The sequence below is a fragment of the Scyliorhinus torazame genome, chromosome 6 (assembly GCF_047496885.1).
Source record: "Scyliorhinus torazame isolate Kashiwa2021f chromosome 6, sScyTor2.1, whole genome shotgun sequence".
In the NCBI taxonomy this organism is placed as follows: domain Eukaryota; kingdom Metazoa; phylum Chordata; class Chondrichthyes; order Carcharhiniformes; family Scyliorhinidae; genus Scyliorhinus; species Scyliorhinus torazame.
Window position 1 is genome coordinate 212,880,882 of NC_092712.1, and position 16,610 is coordinate 212,897,491.

At 47.3% G+C, this 16,610-nt stretch overlaps 1 protein-coding gene across 6 annotated transcripts in view; it reads right to left on the bottom strand.

The window, feature by feature from the left end:
• plekha8 (pleckstrin homology domain containing, family A (phosphoinositide binding specific) member 8) overlaps positions 1–16,610 on the bottom strand; it is a 79,189-nt gene that overhangs the window by 43,498 nt on the left and 19,081 nt on the right. For all 6 annotated transcript variants that reach the window (XM_072509370.1, XM_072509369.1, XM_072509371.1 and 3 more), the window contains exon 4: positions 12,860–12,984. In XM_072509370.1, the coding sequence (XP_072365471.1) occupies positions 12,860–12,984 (125 nt within the window). The remainder of the gene's footprint in view (positions 1–12,859; positions 12,985–16,610) is intronic.

Genomic DNA, 16,610 nt, shown 5'->3' on the forward strand with positions numbered 1-16,610 from the left:
AAGAAACTTTCAAATTCTTGAGTCAAGTTGAGGTCTTTTGTTGCTTACCAGCTGTTTAGGGAATCCAAAATTACTGAACATTTCTCCTAGCTTGTCAATAGATAGATTTAGATTTGTCACATATACCGAGGTCCAGGCAAATCACTCCACGCATAAAAACATAGAACATACAATAAATACATGAGGATTCATAATGAAAATACATAAACATAAGACAGTGGGTGAAGTATACGGTATGTGCTACAACTGTAGAGAAGGTGCGTAGGAAGATCAGTTCAGACCCCAAGAGGGTCATTCAGAAGTCTGGTAACAGCAGGGAAGAAGCTTTCTTTGAATCTGTTGACATGTTTTCTCAAACTTTTGTATCTCCTGCCCGATGGAAGAGTTTGGAAGAGAGAATAACCCAGGTGAGGGACCCTTGATAATTCTGCCCGCTTTCCCAAGGCAGCGGGAGGTGTGGACAAACAATCCTGCAAAATCCACACACACCAAGGGTTGCCAAGACTCTTCAGACCAACCCCATGGCTGTCATGTCGCTAAGAGGGATCTAGGGGTCCTCGTTCAAGAGTACAGAAAACTAGTATGCAGGTACAGCAGATAATAAATAAAGTGAATGGAAAAATGGCATTTATAGCTAAAGGAGTAGAGTAGAAACATAAAGAAGTATTATTGCAACTATACAAGGTATTGGTGAGACCACACCTGGAGTATTGTGCACAGTTTTGGTCCCCTTATTTGAGGAAAGATGTAGTGGCATTGGAGGCAGTTCAGAGGAGGTTCAGTAGGTTGATTCCAGAAATGAAGGGTTTGACTTATGAAGAGAGATTGAACAGTTTAGGCTTCTGCACCTCAGAATATCAACTGGTCAACTCTATAGAGTTTAGAAGAATGGGGGTAGATCAAAATGAGGTATACAAGATGATAAATGGTATGGATAAAGTAGACGTGGAGCGGATGCTTCCTCTTATGGGGCATTCTAGATTGAGAGGTCATAATCTTAGGATAAGAGGTAGAAAATTAAAACAGATTTGAGGAGAAACTACTTCTCCCAAAGAGTTGTGAATCTGTGGAATTCGCTACCCCAGTGCGTGGTGAATGTTGGAACAACAAATAAATTTGAGGAATTAAGACAGATTTTTAATTTGTAATGGGTTGAAGGGTTATGGAGAATAGGCAGGACGGTGGAGTTAAGGCCAGAATGAGGTCAGCCATGATTGAATGGTGGAGCAGACTCGATGAGCCAAATGGCCTAAATCTGCTCCTACATCTTATGACGGTGGCAGGTTTCATACCTTCGCACAGGAAGAATATGTTCAATTTCTCTTCAATTTCCACATCCATCCAGTCCAGGCCACCAGAAATAGCTTTGCTATTTCCTTCCACGTATACAACTCCACAATGGCCCTCATGTAGCTTCTCACCCATTTCCTCAAATGGTGGCGGAATAATCACTGAGCCTCCATAGAAGACATCCTAATTGTACGGACAGTTCCAATATTCTGGAGTAGTCAGGTTTAAACCTAAGTCTTCCCTCTTAATACCATATACAACACATATCAGTCACTGTATCAGATTGCTTAGAGTGTGTTTCCTCACTTGTTCAGAAGTGGCACACATGTTGTCAACTTGTTCAAAGTAGGAGATGTTCCCAATTGAGCAGTCTGACGATCTACCATCTTGAAAGTCCATCCACATTCTCATGTAGATTTGACCGGTATATAGACAAAGCAATATCCAACTTCGTATTCTACTTGCGGCAAGTGACGGACTTCCCATGTGTGGTCCAAAAATGGTAGTTAATGGCGATGGTCCTTTAACAATGTGAACTTTCTCCCATACATGAATCGATGGAATTTCTTTACTCCAAAAATGATCACTAATGCTTCCTTTCCAATCTGGGCATAGTTATTTTCAAGATTTTGCTCAAGGTTTAAGAAGCAAAAACAATGGATCTTTCGTCAATGACAAGCCCACCACTCCTACACCATAAGGAGACACATCACAAGTTAACTGTATGGTTAACACAAGATCAAAAAGTGTGATATTCAAAAGTGTGAGAATTCTGAAATAACACTTCCTTGGCTTGCAAGAAGCTTTATTGCATTGATTCGACCACTTCCACCTCTTGTTTTAGGTTGCATAATGGTTTCAAAATTGTTGCCAAGTTTGAGACAAATCTTCCATAGCAGTTCAACAATCCCAGGAAGGAATGTAACCAGTTGATATCCTGAGGCGCAGAAGCCTCTGTCATGGCCTTAACCTTTTAAGGAAATTTGTGGAGGCCAGTGGCGTCAATCACCACATATTCTAAATATTCAACTGAGGGTTGGAAGGACTCATTTGTCCTTACGGACTCTCAGACCATAGTGTTCCAATCTCTGGAGAGTGGCATCTAGCTTTCAAAGGTGTTCTTCTTCATCTCTTCCAGTGACTAGGATGTCATCCAGATAGCACTTGACTCCGCTCAGTCCATTCAGGATCTGATCCATACTCTTTGAAACAATGCAGGAGCTGATGTGATACTAAACAGCAATCTTTGGAACTGAAACAAACTTTTAGGTGACACAATTCAGACGTTCCAGACAAGAATCTTATCTGGAAGGAAGCTTGGCTCAGATCAATTTTGCTGAAAGGTTGGTGTCCTGCCAATCAATGTGAGGTAGTGGGTACTGTTCAGTACATAATACACAACTTATGGTGGCCTTGAAGTCACTGCAAATCTTTACGAATTCATCTTTCTTGATGATTGGTGTGGCCCATTGACCGATGCGGACAAATTCCAAGATTCTGGACTTCTCAAAGTCACTCTAAGTCAACGTCCATCTTTGACCTAATAACATATGGTACAGACCTTACCTTCCAGCATTTTGCTTGGCTTCCTCCTTTTATTTTCAGTTTAACCATAATATCGCTCATGCTCCCCAATTCCCCATTGCACACAACACTGTATTTTGTTAACATTTTTGGATTCGCCAGATTCTCCATTGGTCATCGTGTGAACTTTGGCACAATTCAATCGAATCTTCTCCAGCCATGTTTAACCCATCAATGCTGGATAGTTTCCCTTTACTACATGGAGGGGCAGATCTGCTGTATGCCCATTAAGCTGCACAGCTACTTCAATGCGGCCCTTCATTGGAATCTCTACTCTTGTATATGTCTTCAGCACTATCCTTGACGAACTTAAGGGAATATGTTTAAGTTTCTCCTTGTAGACAGTCTCTAACAACAAAGAGACTGTTGCCCCAGTGTCAACTTCCATCCTTACTGGCTGTCCATCCAGCAGTGGAGTGACCCAGTATTGGTGTAGAGTACCAGCAATGGCTAGCACTTTCAGTGATAATTCCTCTTCTAACGGAGGTGCTTCATTTTCCTTGATCCTTTTGTAGAGCATGGACATTCTTGGTTTTATTTTGTTTAAATGCTGCATTGGTTTGTTCTTGCTTCTTACTTTTACTTAGAGCTTTCTTTTTCTTCCTGCAGGTATGCTCCATGTGTCATTTTTCTCACAGCTTCAACATACCATGACTTTACACTAACATTCAGCAGAAGGAATCCCTGGCTTTGCACATTGGTAACATGTACCAATATCAAAATTCTTAGGTGTCGATTCAGCAGTCAGTTCGTTTATTGGAGTACACAAACTCAATTACTGGGCAGCTCCATAGAAATATAGTGATTTCCATAACTTTCTGCAGAATACGATTACACCATTAGCAAACTTTTATGTATCACTTCATTGTGTAGACCACAAACTAATCTGTCCCGAATAGTGTCATTCAGTACATCTCCAAACTCAATATTTGGACAATCTTTTAAACAAAGCCACAAATTGCGTGATTGACTCCTCTTGGCTTCTTATGAAATCTGAAGCGCTCTGCAATCACAAAGGGTTTCGGTGAAAAACGTGCTTGCAAAATATCTACAATCTGCTTGTACGTGTTAAAGTTTGGCTTCTCAGGTTGCACTAAACTATGGAGGAGATTAAATGCTTTTGCCCCCCCCCCCCCCCATATCACACTCAGGAAAGTCAACACGACAATATCTTCAGCTATTTTGTTTGCCTGTGTAAAAGTCAAAATGTTTACTATACAAGCTCCATTGCTCCACAGTTTCATCAAAGCGTCCGATGAGGCCGAAACCACCCACCATTTTTCTACTAACTGAGATTTCCCATATGCACACTTTACAACCATGCTTTCAGCAGCTACCTTGACTACATCACACAAGAGGCCGAAGCTTGGGCTGTTGCCTTTTGTTTATCACAGACAACTGTATAATCTGTTCTGCAGGCAGATTATCATTACTCATGTCCACTTAGCAATTTAGTTCTCTGTAGCACGTGTCGCACTGGGTAAAATGTTTTTTCCAACTTTTCTCAATAATTTCTTCTTCCCGGGTGGCCAATGTACGTTTGTAGTCCTCAGTCAGTTTTTATGTTGTGTTTTGGAGGTGTGATACTAGGGAGCATGTAGGTTTAAACCAACAGAGCGTTATTGAGTATGTTATCTCTTACTTGGCCTTTCCTCTCTTTTCTAGGACTTATGACATCACTTGCAGTGAATGCATTCATTCAACGGAGCTTTACTAGGGCCAATAAGAATTAATACAAATATATAACACTTTTAGTTAGGTACCTATTATCAACATTAGCACCAATCATGAATTTTCATTAAGGTTATGCATGTTGGAGTAATTGTGTTTTTTTATAAACATCATGGACTGCATTTTACAGGGTGCAGTAGATTTGTTTCATTCCCCCCACCTCCACCCCTGGCGAAAACATTAGAGGGACTGGGGTTGGGTGGGGGGTGGGGAAAAAGGATGCAGATCCCGTAAAGAGCTGTCGGCCAATTAAATGGCCAGCAGCTCTGTAGTCCCAACTGCGCCAGCTGAGAGTAGTGCCTACTGCTCAAACTGCAGCTAGTCCCAACACGGAGAGGAGCCGAGGTAAGTCAGGGGTTGGTGGTCTCAGCGAGGGTTGGGGGGCTGGGGGGGAAAAGAGAAGCAGGGTTCAAGAGTAAGGGATGAGAGTTAAAGAGAGAATGACGGGGCAGTGATGCCGCCGGTGGGCCCGGCGGGGTGGCCTACAATGGAGACCCTCTTCACCATACCTATCATCAGCTCATGAAGCTAAAGCTGCTAGTCTTTACACATGGCCTAAGCCTCACTCGTTGCAGGCAAATGGCAGCAGGATGAGGCCCTTAAACAATCATCTCGCCACCCCTTCAAACTACCCAGGAAGCGTACAATCTAGCCACCTACCTATAATAAAAATGTGATATGCTTTTAGAAATCATTCTTTTTTGAAGAGGTACGATTGATGTTTGTTCGACCACAAGTCTAGATCATGTTGGGAAACCATATTTCAAAAACTATGTTTTCTTTGGAAGGACATTGCATTATTTGGACACTTGAGAACTGATCTGGATATTCTTCTTTATTAAAAGGTCACAAGTTCACCTTGGACTGTGAGTAAGCATGACTTCTCCAAGAAATCATATGACTTCAGCTAAATGACCAGCATGGCACTAGAGGAGGTGGGTTATTTGCTTATATGAATTGTAATTACTTCAATGGTTTTTTTTTTGGGGGGGGGGGTTTAAAGGCAAAGGCCCTAGTAATTTATTGGAAATCACCTGAGGAAGATGGGTTTTATATATTGAACTTGTTTTTTGTTTTATAAACGTAGTTGGGAATAAACAGAAGAGGGAAAGCTGCCCAACTTGTGCTCTCCTTGCCTTGTCTGAAATACAGTGTGTTTATCAGTTTCCAGCTAGGAATTCTCATCCCAATGGAACTCGTCTCTATTTGGAAACCCAAGGAGGAGATCCCGAAGATTGATCTGGCTCTAGTCTCTTCCACGCTGAAGCTCTGCTGGGGACCACCTCCAGACATCTACTGGGACTAGCGATCAGTCTTTACATGCAGCACGAGATCGACAGTGTTGAAACCCTGCAAACTTTATCATTTTCATAAGGTTTTTCTTTAATCGCCAGTCTCTGCAGAGACCCTATTTGTGTGTTGTTGTTGTCCCAAATTACAAAGGGTGTGAACCAGCTCTTGCAACTTATTTTTAAAGGAAGTTTCACTTTATAATAAATCAGTCGTTCTGACTTTATTGAAAGAAAAGTCTTTTTTATTCTGGGTCTAACAGTAGCAAGGATAAACGATTAGCCATTTTCGTGAATGAATTAAACAACACTAATGGTGCGAACAGTGAAGCTAGATAAATTGCGCACACTTCCCATCCTGGTCGTAACGCCATCCAAATTCCATTACTTACCAGAAACTCAGTACAAATACCTTCTTTCAGGATTAGAAAACAAACATAAACAGATGTTAGCTTTCATTGTCCATTGTGTGGAAATGCAAACTGCCCCATTCACAGAGCTCCTATTGTTAACTCAGATTTTCTTTTGCCCAATGGTTTTGCTGTCAGTGCAGATGCCTTTTAAATAGAAATTTTCTTATCCCATAGCCAACAATTCTGTGCCAGTCACTTGTATCTACCCTTGGTGACACGACTATAATCTCAGCTGAAGGGCCTGGTGTTGTCAGTGACTTCTAGGCTATAAATAATTTCTCACTATCCTTCAATGTTAGCTTTTGGTGTCATGCAGGAACTTGCTTTGCCCCTGGGTGACCAACTAGTAATTTCTGTTTGTTCTCTGAGAAAGTCAGTAAGTATTCAATTCATCAATCTTGGAAGCTTTAACTGTCACTCAAGTAACAAACCACAAACATTTCCACTTGATCCTGGAACTCTGACCCAACCTCCACTGAATGCATGAAAATAAAGCTATAAAAATAGCAACCATATTGCAACTTGTTGACCAATTCACTTTATTTCACAACAATTGTTTAAATCAAATGTTTTAGTTCATTGGAATTTTAAAAATGTTTTTATACCTTTCTTCAAAACTATTTTTTCATGACAAAATGAACACCTTGGTTTACCACTCCAAGTTACCTAACTGTGCTGCTATCCACCAGTTTAATATTGGACCAGCTACATAAGCTTTGTTTCCTGTTGTCTCAGTGATGCTTTGATTCCCATTTCAAGGAGTTTTTAAATGGCACTCTGTTCTCCTCTGCCAGAGTGAATGTTACCTCCTGTGACCCACCCACTGGTTTAGCACTATGACATAAAACAGAAATATAGAAAAATGCAGCCACAGAACGGTGGGTCAGGGGTTTGACCTCGTCAGGCATTTCACCATAAAAGCAAACTAAACAACCCCAAGAGGCATATCTTCAGCTTACTTTCAAATTGCAAAACAGAGCAATGGTTTTGAAGGCCATACATGTTCAAGCTCCACACAAGAGACGTGACCATTATATTGAGTGGGCTCTGCACAAAAGGTGTTATCTTTTGGACGAAATGTTAAACTGCCCTATCGAGAAGATGTGGACGATCCCACAATCCCATTCGAAGAACAACAAATGGGTTCTAGGCAATGTTAATCCCCAATAAAAATCACTTAAACAGGTCATCTGGTCATTCGATTCATTGCCGATTGTGTGCAAATTGGCTACTGCATTTCCTATATTTCAATAGCGACTATGTTTCCTTGGTTGCGAAACACTCATCAAAGATGCAAGCTTATCATTCAAAATTAGATTAGATGGGCAAATTTGAGAAAAGGGATCAAAGTGGTGTCAAAACAGGATAGGCAAACATGGTTAGAACAATTTGTTTGAATGAAGGGCAAATGGTAACAGGCATTGTTTGGTCTGAATGACCTGCCAGCTTGTTGCAGCTGGTTTATTTCTATGGTCTCTTATCTGGTTCATGAAGGAAGGAAAGCTATCGTTCTTGCCTGGTCTGGTCTACATGTGATTCCAGACCTACAGAAAAGTGGTGACTCTTTTTTGAAAAAATATTTTTATTCAAAGCATTTAACAAATATACACAGAATATCAGAAGAACACATCATCAACCATTAAACAACCACCATCCTCCAGTCCCCCCCCCCCCCACCCGCCATGTACCACCTTCCACATTTTAAACCCCTGGACTCCAGACATACCAGATATTGCCAGCTCCGGACTATGAATCGTCCCTCACCCAACACCATGGATATCATGTCTGAGAACCCCTGCCGAAAGACTCTCAATCTCGGACATGCCCAGAACATGTGACCGTGATTCGCAGCGTCCCGTCCCCACTGCGCGCCACCCACACCTATCCGCCACCCTGCAAAGAACTTGCTCATCCTTGCTATAGCACGTGGGCCCGACGCACTACTTTAAACTGGATGAGGCTTAACCTCGCACACGACGAGGACGTGATCAACCTCCGCAAGGCCTCAGCCCATGTCCCGGCCCTCACCAGGGCATCCTCCACTAGGGCACTCTCCCTCTTCATCAGTTCCTTATAAATATCCGACACCTTCCCCTCTCCTATTTTGTCCCCCGACAACAGCTTATCTTACAACACTGGAGGCAGCAGCCCCAGCACCTCTCTCCTCCCAAACTCCCGAACCTGCAGATACCCAAGACCATTCCCTTTGGACAACTCGTATAACTTCCCCAGCCACGCAAATTTTTCCCTTATGGATAAGTCCCTGAAGTACACAATCCCCTCTTGCTGCCACCCCCAGAACCTCACATCCAGTCTCGCTGGTATGAATCTATGGTTGTCGCAAATCGGTGCCTACAAAACAACCGAAAGTGCTGCCTACACTGCCCCCTCAAAGCCAACACCACCACTGGGCTCACGGAGTACCAGGCCGGCGAGAACGGCAAAGGCGCCAGCAACAAAGCCCTCAAACCAGTTTCCCTCCACGGTGCCGCCTCCACCTGCTCCCAGACCGACCTCTCCTCCATAGCCCATTTCCTCACCCATGGCAATATTTGCCGCCCAATAATTTATCAAATTCAGCAACTACAGCAACCCCCAACACGTTTCAAAACATTCCCCATCTACAAAACCTTGAGATCAGTCCATTGACGTTCCTAAAATAAAGACTTAAGGACAAAGATAGAGAGTTTCTGAAACACAAACAGAAAGCTGGGCAACACCATCGTTTGTACTGTCTGCGTCCACCCAGCCAGCAAGACATCCCACCTCTTAAAATTCTCCTTCATCCCCTCCACCAATCGAGCTAAGTTCAACGTATGCAGCTGGGCCCAGCTCCGTGTCACTTGAATACCTAGGCACCCTAAAGAGCAACTTCGCTAACCTCCTTTCCTGCCGTCTGGCGTTGATCGGGAACGCCCCACTCTTTCCCATGTTCAATTTACATTCGGCCAAATTCCCCCAGAATCTCCATAACCCTCCCCCCGTGGCTGCCCATCAGGTCCGAAATATACAATAAATCATCCGCATACAGCAAAACTCTATGTTCGGCAAGCCCCTCCAATCCCTTGACGCCCCAGGCGCCATTGCCAATGGCTCTATCACCAAGGCGAACAGCATCGGGGAGAGCGGACACCCCTGCCTCACCCCGCAGTAAAGCACAAAGTACCCCAAACTCATTCAGTCCATCCGCACACTCGCCACTGGCACGTTATACAGCAGCTGGACCCAACCCACAAATCCTTGCACGCACCAGAACCACCTCAGCACCTCCAACAAATACGCCCACTCCACCCGATTTATAGCCTTCTCCACATCCATTGCCATCACTACCTCAACCTCCTGCCCCATAATCATATTAAGTAGCCTCTGTGCATTCTGTGACAGCTGCCTTCCCTTCACAAAACCAGTCTGATCCTCCCCAATCACTTCCGGCATGCAGTCCTCAATCCACGATGCTTGGCATCGACATTCAATAACAATATCAGGTGGTATCACACGCACACTGCTCTGGGTCCTTGTCCTTCTTTAAAAATCAGGGAGATGGAAACCTCTGGAAAAGTAGGGAGGAGTTCCTCCCTCCCCCTCGACTCATCATACATCCTGACCAGCAGTGGCCGCAGCTCAGTAAACTTTATATAAAACTCTACTGGGAACTCGTCCGGACCGGGGACCTTCCCTGCCTGCATCCCCACCCCAATACCACCCATCACCTCCCTCAGCCCAACCAGGGCCCCCAGGCCCTGAACCCACCACTCCTCCACCTTGGGAAACTCATCCTGGAACCCCTTGGGATGTTCTAACCCATCCAGGAACCACTGCATCCGTTCTTCCCCCATTGGGGGCTCTGGCTCATAATCTCTCCTATAAAAGACCTCAAATGCACCATTCACCCACTCCAGGTCATCACTACCTTAACCCCTCTCATTCCTCACTCTACCAATCTCCCTTGTCGTTGCCTGTTCCTCAACTGCTGGGCCAGCATTCTACTTGCCTTCTCCCGGTAGTCAAACTGCCCCTCTGGCCCTCCACAACTGCCCCCCCCACCTTCCCCGAAGACACTAACCCAAACTCCATCTGGAGCCTCTAGTTTCTCCTTCAGCAACCCCTCCTCCGGCACCACGGAGTACCTCTTGTCCACCCTCAAGATCTCATCGACCAGTCTCTCCGTGTGCCCAAACCAAAATAAACTCCCCTCTCACTACAGCCTTGAGTGCTTCCCACAAAGTGCCTAGGGTGACCTCCCCCGTGTCGTTCAACTCCACATCGCCCCAAAGAGCAGCCCTCCCCCGCTCACAAAGCCCCTCATCCGCCAACAGCCCCACATCTAACCTCCACTCCGGCCGTTGAGCCTCCCCCTGAACCACCAGCAACTTTACCCAAAGCAGCAAGTGGCCACAATCTCCAAGTCAGCTACCCCCACCAGCAGCGCCTTGTCCATCACGAAAAAATCTCTTCTGGGAATACACCCAGTGTACATGGGATAAGTAGGAATATTCCTTCGCCCTCGACTGGGTTTCCATGAACCCCCTCAGCTCCCTAGCCACTGTCGACACCCTCGACGGCTTCGGATTCAACAGACCCAGGTTTAGTCACCCCCCATAATCAACTGGTTCGTGTCCAGGTCTGGACTTTTCCCCAACATCTGCCTCAAAATCCACATCATCCCAATTCAGGGCATAAAGTTTACCAAGGCAATCGGAATCCCACCAGTTTCCCACTGACCACCACGTATCGACCCCCCAGATCGGTCACAATGTCCCCCATCTCAAATGCCACCCTCTTGTTAATCCCCCCCCCCACTTCCCATCAGTTGTACCCCTCTATGAACCAGCCCCCAGCACACACCCCTCCAGGTCCTCCCTCGGATGTCCGCCGCCATCACTCTCCCTTCCCAACTGCGCCACACCAACTGGGTCCATGTCAGCAACCCTCCCCATCCCCTCCCCCAAACAAAGAACCAACCCCATATCCACCACCCTCCATCCTCCTGATGAACCCCCACTTCACTTTTGTTAAGTAGCCCGTCCAGCTGGCATGGTGCGCGCCCCCCCCCCCACCCCCCCACCCAACAAGGCCTTGGACTTCCCCTCTCCCCTCCAACCACCAACTAAGAAAGAATAAAAGGTAAGCTCACCATCACCACTCCCCCCATCAAAACCAACCCATACATTCGTCACCAAAGTTCAGTGTACTCACACTCTTCTCAGTCCATGGTCCCTCAAAGTCCATTGCCTCCTCTGGTGAGTCAAAATAAATGTCCTATTTCTGATGCATCACCCACAAGCGGGAAGGGTACAAAACCCCAAACCTCACTCCCTTCTTAAAGAGGGCAGCCTTTATCCGGTTGAACCCGGCTCTCCTCTTCACCAACTCCGCACCCAGGTCTGGTAGACCCGCAGCTCAATCCCTTCCCAGGTGCACTTCCTGGCCTTGCCCATTTCAAGTTAATTTCTTTGCCCAAGCATCGATGCAGCCGCAGCACTATATCACCCTCAGCGGCTCACCTACCTGCGGCCTCCTCCTCAGTGCCCTGTGCGCCTGATCCACCTCGAGTGGCCGGTCCCCTTCCCCCATCAACTTCTCTGGCATCCTCACCACATACGAGGTGGCCTCCGCTCCCTCGATGCCCTCAGGCATCCAGACGATCCTCAAGTTCTGTCTCCTGGAGCAGTTCTCCAGATCCTCTAATTTCTCTCTCAGCCTCTGCTCTCCAACACCAACCCCAACTCCGTCTCCAACGAGGCCATCTGCTCCACCGCATCCTCCACCTTCTGAATCACCAGGTCCTGAGCCTCCAATCTCTGCCCCACTCTCTCAAATCACAGCTGAGCGCCTCCACCATCTTAGCCAGGTCTTCCGATGCCTCCTACCTCTGTTGCTGGAACTGTCCATTCAAAAGCTCTACCAGCTGTTCCATTGACCACTGAGTGGGCAGCCCTGCTCCCTTGTCTTCCGCCATCTTGTGGCGCACCACAAAAACTGTCCTGCTCCAGCTGCTCGCTCTTTCTCGTGACACTTCTTGCCCTCTGATCCATGCACTGATCTCACCAGAGGAATATTATCTTCTCTGGGTACTCACACCTTTGGCACTCAAACCCCGCCCCCCCAAATGGATGGGGAAAGACCAACAAAATCCACCTTGAGTGGGAGCCACCAAATGTGCGACCACTCATCCATGGCCACCACCGGAAGACTCAGAAATGTGGTAATTCCTAACTGCCCTCTGAAATGGTGTGGCAAGCCACTCGGCACAAGAGAAATTAGGGATGGGAAATAAATGCTGGCCGTGTCAGCATGTCCACACCATTAATAGAATTTAAATGAGCATCTTTCTCGGATGGCCAGAATGGTTGGTAGCCTTGTTTTTTTAATTGTATTTAATCAAATTCATCTGCTATGTTTTCTTTCCATTGATTTATAGAACATCCCATTTTACGAACGTGGATAATTGCCCAGAAAATTAATTGGCCTTCAATGTACAACTTAGATCAGAACATTAGCAGCAATGATTGAGCAATAGATACAATACAACGGTACATAATGAATATATACCTCCATATCAGTTGGATTAGATTGGGCATTCTCTTTTAGATTATTCACTTGCTGGAGGAGAAGATCACAATACAATCTCAGCTCGGAGACCTTCTTTTTCAGGGATTCTGTGTTTTCATTTATTTCTTTAACAAAAAAGAGAAAATGTAAATTAGTTGCTTTCCCGTAAACTTTCTATAAACTAACTAGTTTGTGTAGCCCTATATACCATTATAATTTTTGCAAGAGAAATAATTTAAATGTAAATTCAAATAGATAAGTGAATCTTGCAAAGGTGCATTTACCATCAAAAGGCCACAATGCTAAGGTGAAGTCGTCATTATACTGAACCTGAACTCTTGCAGAATTGATGGGAAGAGCAACATCAACCACTCTACATGGCCTTACTTGATCTGACCAAGGCATTGACGAGTCAATTGGGAAATGCTATGAAAAACCCAGTCAAAGGCCAGCTTTCCAGAGAAATTAATCAACATCCTCAGACCAGCTAGGTCACACGTTTCGGTACCTCCCGTTTGAACGGACTTTTGGGCTCTTATTGGGAGCCCCAACGGCAACTTTTGACGGCTAAACCCATTGTGCTGTGAAACAGAAGGGAATCCCACCGGATGTACATGGAGAAAGGAGATAATAGTGGCCGGATTGCAGAGGATCTTCTGGAGCAGCGGCAAGGAAGGGAAGCACGAAGCAAGATGGCGGCAGAGGGAGGCCGTTTGGTATGGGGCCCGGAACAGCAAGAGTTCCTTCGGAGATGTGTTGAGGAGCTAAAGAAGGAGGTGCTGGCCCCGTTGCGGCAGGCGATTGAGGGGCTAAAGGAGGCGCAGAAGACCCAAGAATTGGAGCTTTGTGGCGTGAAGGCAAAGGCTGCCGAAAATGCGGACGAAATACAGGGCCTGGTGGTGAAGACAGAGACACACGAGGCACTGCATAAGAGGTGTATGGAGAGGCTGGAAGCCCTGGAAAATAGCTCGAGGAGGAAGAACCTAAGAGTTTTGGGTCTTCCCGAAGGTGCAGAGGGAGCGGACGTCGGGGCATATGTGAGCACGATGCTTCATTCCTTAATGGGACCGGAGGCCCCGACGGGCCCCTTGGAAGTGGAGGGAGCATATCGAGTCCCTGCGAGAAGACCGAAGGCGGGAGAAATACCTCGAGCTATAGTGGTGAGGTTTCACCGCTATAAAGACAGGGAGATGGTCCTGAGATGGGCGAAAAAGACACGGAGCTGCAGGTGGGAGAACGCGGTGATCCGTGTGTACCAGGATTGGAGTGCGGAGGTGGCGAGAGGGAGGGCGAGTTTCAATCAGGCCAAGGCGGTGCTCCATAGAAAGAAAGTTAAATTTGGTATGCTGCAGCCGGCGAGACTGTGGGTTACACATCAAGGGAAACACCACGACTTTGAGACGGCAGAAGAGGCGTGGACATTCATTGAAGAGGAGAAGCTGGACTAGACTGGAGAGAGAAAGAGCTTTTGTAATAAAGCAGTGGTGTGATTGCATGGGACTGGGAATCGGAAGGGGGGAGGGGGAAATTTTCTCTTTCCCCTCGATGGGTGGGGGGGTATGGTGAACTGTGGGTGCCGGTGGGGAAGGAGAGGGGGAAGGAGAGAGGGAGCTGCGCCATTAGGGGCGGGGCCGAGTGGGAAGCACGGGCTTTACTCCCGCGCTATGGTAATTATGGCGGGAAAAGGGGGCGCAGGAAGGAGGGGGCCTTACACAATGGGAGGCTGAGGATAAACAGGGGAAGCCGAGGTCAGCCAGATTTTGCTGACTTCTGGAAGCAACATGGGGGGAGCAATCACGCTAGAGGGGGATCTAGCGGCGGGGGGGTGGGGGCTAACTGGGTTGCTGCTGTTAAGGGGAAGGGGGAGCTGCTACGGGAGGGGATGGTCGGGACGGGAGGACACCGTTGGGGGGACAAGTGGGTGCGTGGGAACCAGGTGAGGAGCTGGTCTAAAAAAGGGGATGGCTAGTCGACGAGCGGGGGGGGGGGTAAAAGAGCCCCCCAACCCGGTTGATCACGTGGAACGTGAGGGGGCTGAATGGGCCGATTAAGAGGGCAAGGGTACTTGCGCACCTAAAGAAATTAAAGGCAGATGTGGTCATGCTGCAGGAGACGCATCTGAAACTGGCGGATCAGGTCAGATTACGAAAAGGATGGGTGGGATAGGTATTTCACTCGGGCTTGGATGCGAAAAATAGAGGGGTGGCAATATTAGTGGGGAAACGGGTATTGTTTGAGGTGAGGACCATAGTGGCGGACAGTGGGGGTAGATACGTGATGGTGAGTGGCAGATTGCAAGGTGAGGCGGTGGTTCTGGTGAAAGTATATGCCCCGAACTGGGATGATGCCAACTTCATGAAGCGTATGCTGGGGCGTATTCCGGACCTGGAGGTGGGAAAGTTGGTAATGGGGGGAGACTTCAACACGGTGCTGGATGCAGGGCTGGACCGGTCCAGGTCTAGGACCGGGAGGAGGCCGGCAGCGGCCAAGGTGCTTAAGGACTTCATGGAGCAGATGGGAGGAGTGGATCCCTGGAGATTTACTAGGCCTAGGAGTAAAGAGTTCTCCTTCTTCTCCCATGTCCACAAGGTGTATTCTCGGATAGACTTCTTTGTCCTGGGAAGGGCGCTGATCCCGAAGGTGGCCAGGACGGAGTACTCGGCTATAGCCATTTCGGACCATGCCCCACATTGGGTTGATCTGGAAGTAGGAGAGGAAAAGGAACAGCACCCACTGTGGAGATTAGATATGGGATTGTTGGCGGACGACGGTGTGTGTGTAAGGGTAAGGAGATGTATCGAAATGTATCTGGAGATTAATAACGACGGAGAGGTTCAGGTGGGAGTGGTCTGGGAAGCACTGAAGGCGGTGGTCAGAGGGGAACTGATTTCCATAAGGGGAAACAAGAGAGCAAAGAGAGGGAGAGATTGTTGAGAGAAATTTTGAGGGTGGATAGGCAGTATCCAGTGGCTCCGGATGAAGGGCTATACAGGGAAAGACGAAGGTTGCACACGGAATTTGATTTGTTGACCACGGGCAAGGCGGAGTCACAATGGAGGAAGGCACAGGGAGTGCAGTATGAGTACGGGGAGAAGGCGAGCCGGTTACTGGCCCAACAACTGAGGAAGAGGGGGGCGGCGAGGGAGATTGGAGGGGTTAGGGACGAGGAGGGTGAGATGGAACGGGGAGCAGAGAGGGTGAACGGAGCGTTTAAGGCATTTTATGAGAGGCTGTATAAGGCTCAGCCCCCGGAAGGGAAGGAGGGAATGATGCACTTCCTAGACCAGTTGGAATTTCCAAAGGTCGAGGAGCAGGAGAGGACAGGACTGGGAGCACAGATTGAGGTGGAGGAGGTGGTAAAAGGGATTGGCAGCATGCAGGCAGGGAAGGCCCCGGGACCGGATGGGTTCCCGGTGGAATTTTATAGGAAATACGTGGACCTGCTGGCCCCGCTTCTGATGAGAACCTTTAATGAGGCCAGGGAAAGGGGAACGTTGCCCCCGACGATGTCGGAGGCGACGATATCGTTGCTCTTGAAAAGGGACAAAGACCCGCTGCAGTGCGGGTCTTACAGGCCTATTTCACTCCTGAATGTAGATGCCAAGCTTTTGGCCAAGGTGATGGCGACGAGGATGGAGGATTGTGTCCCGGGGGTGGTTCACGAGGATCAAACGGGGTTTGTTAAGGGGAGACAATTGAACACTAACATACGGAGGCTGCTGGGTGTGATGATGATGCCCCCGCCGGAGGG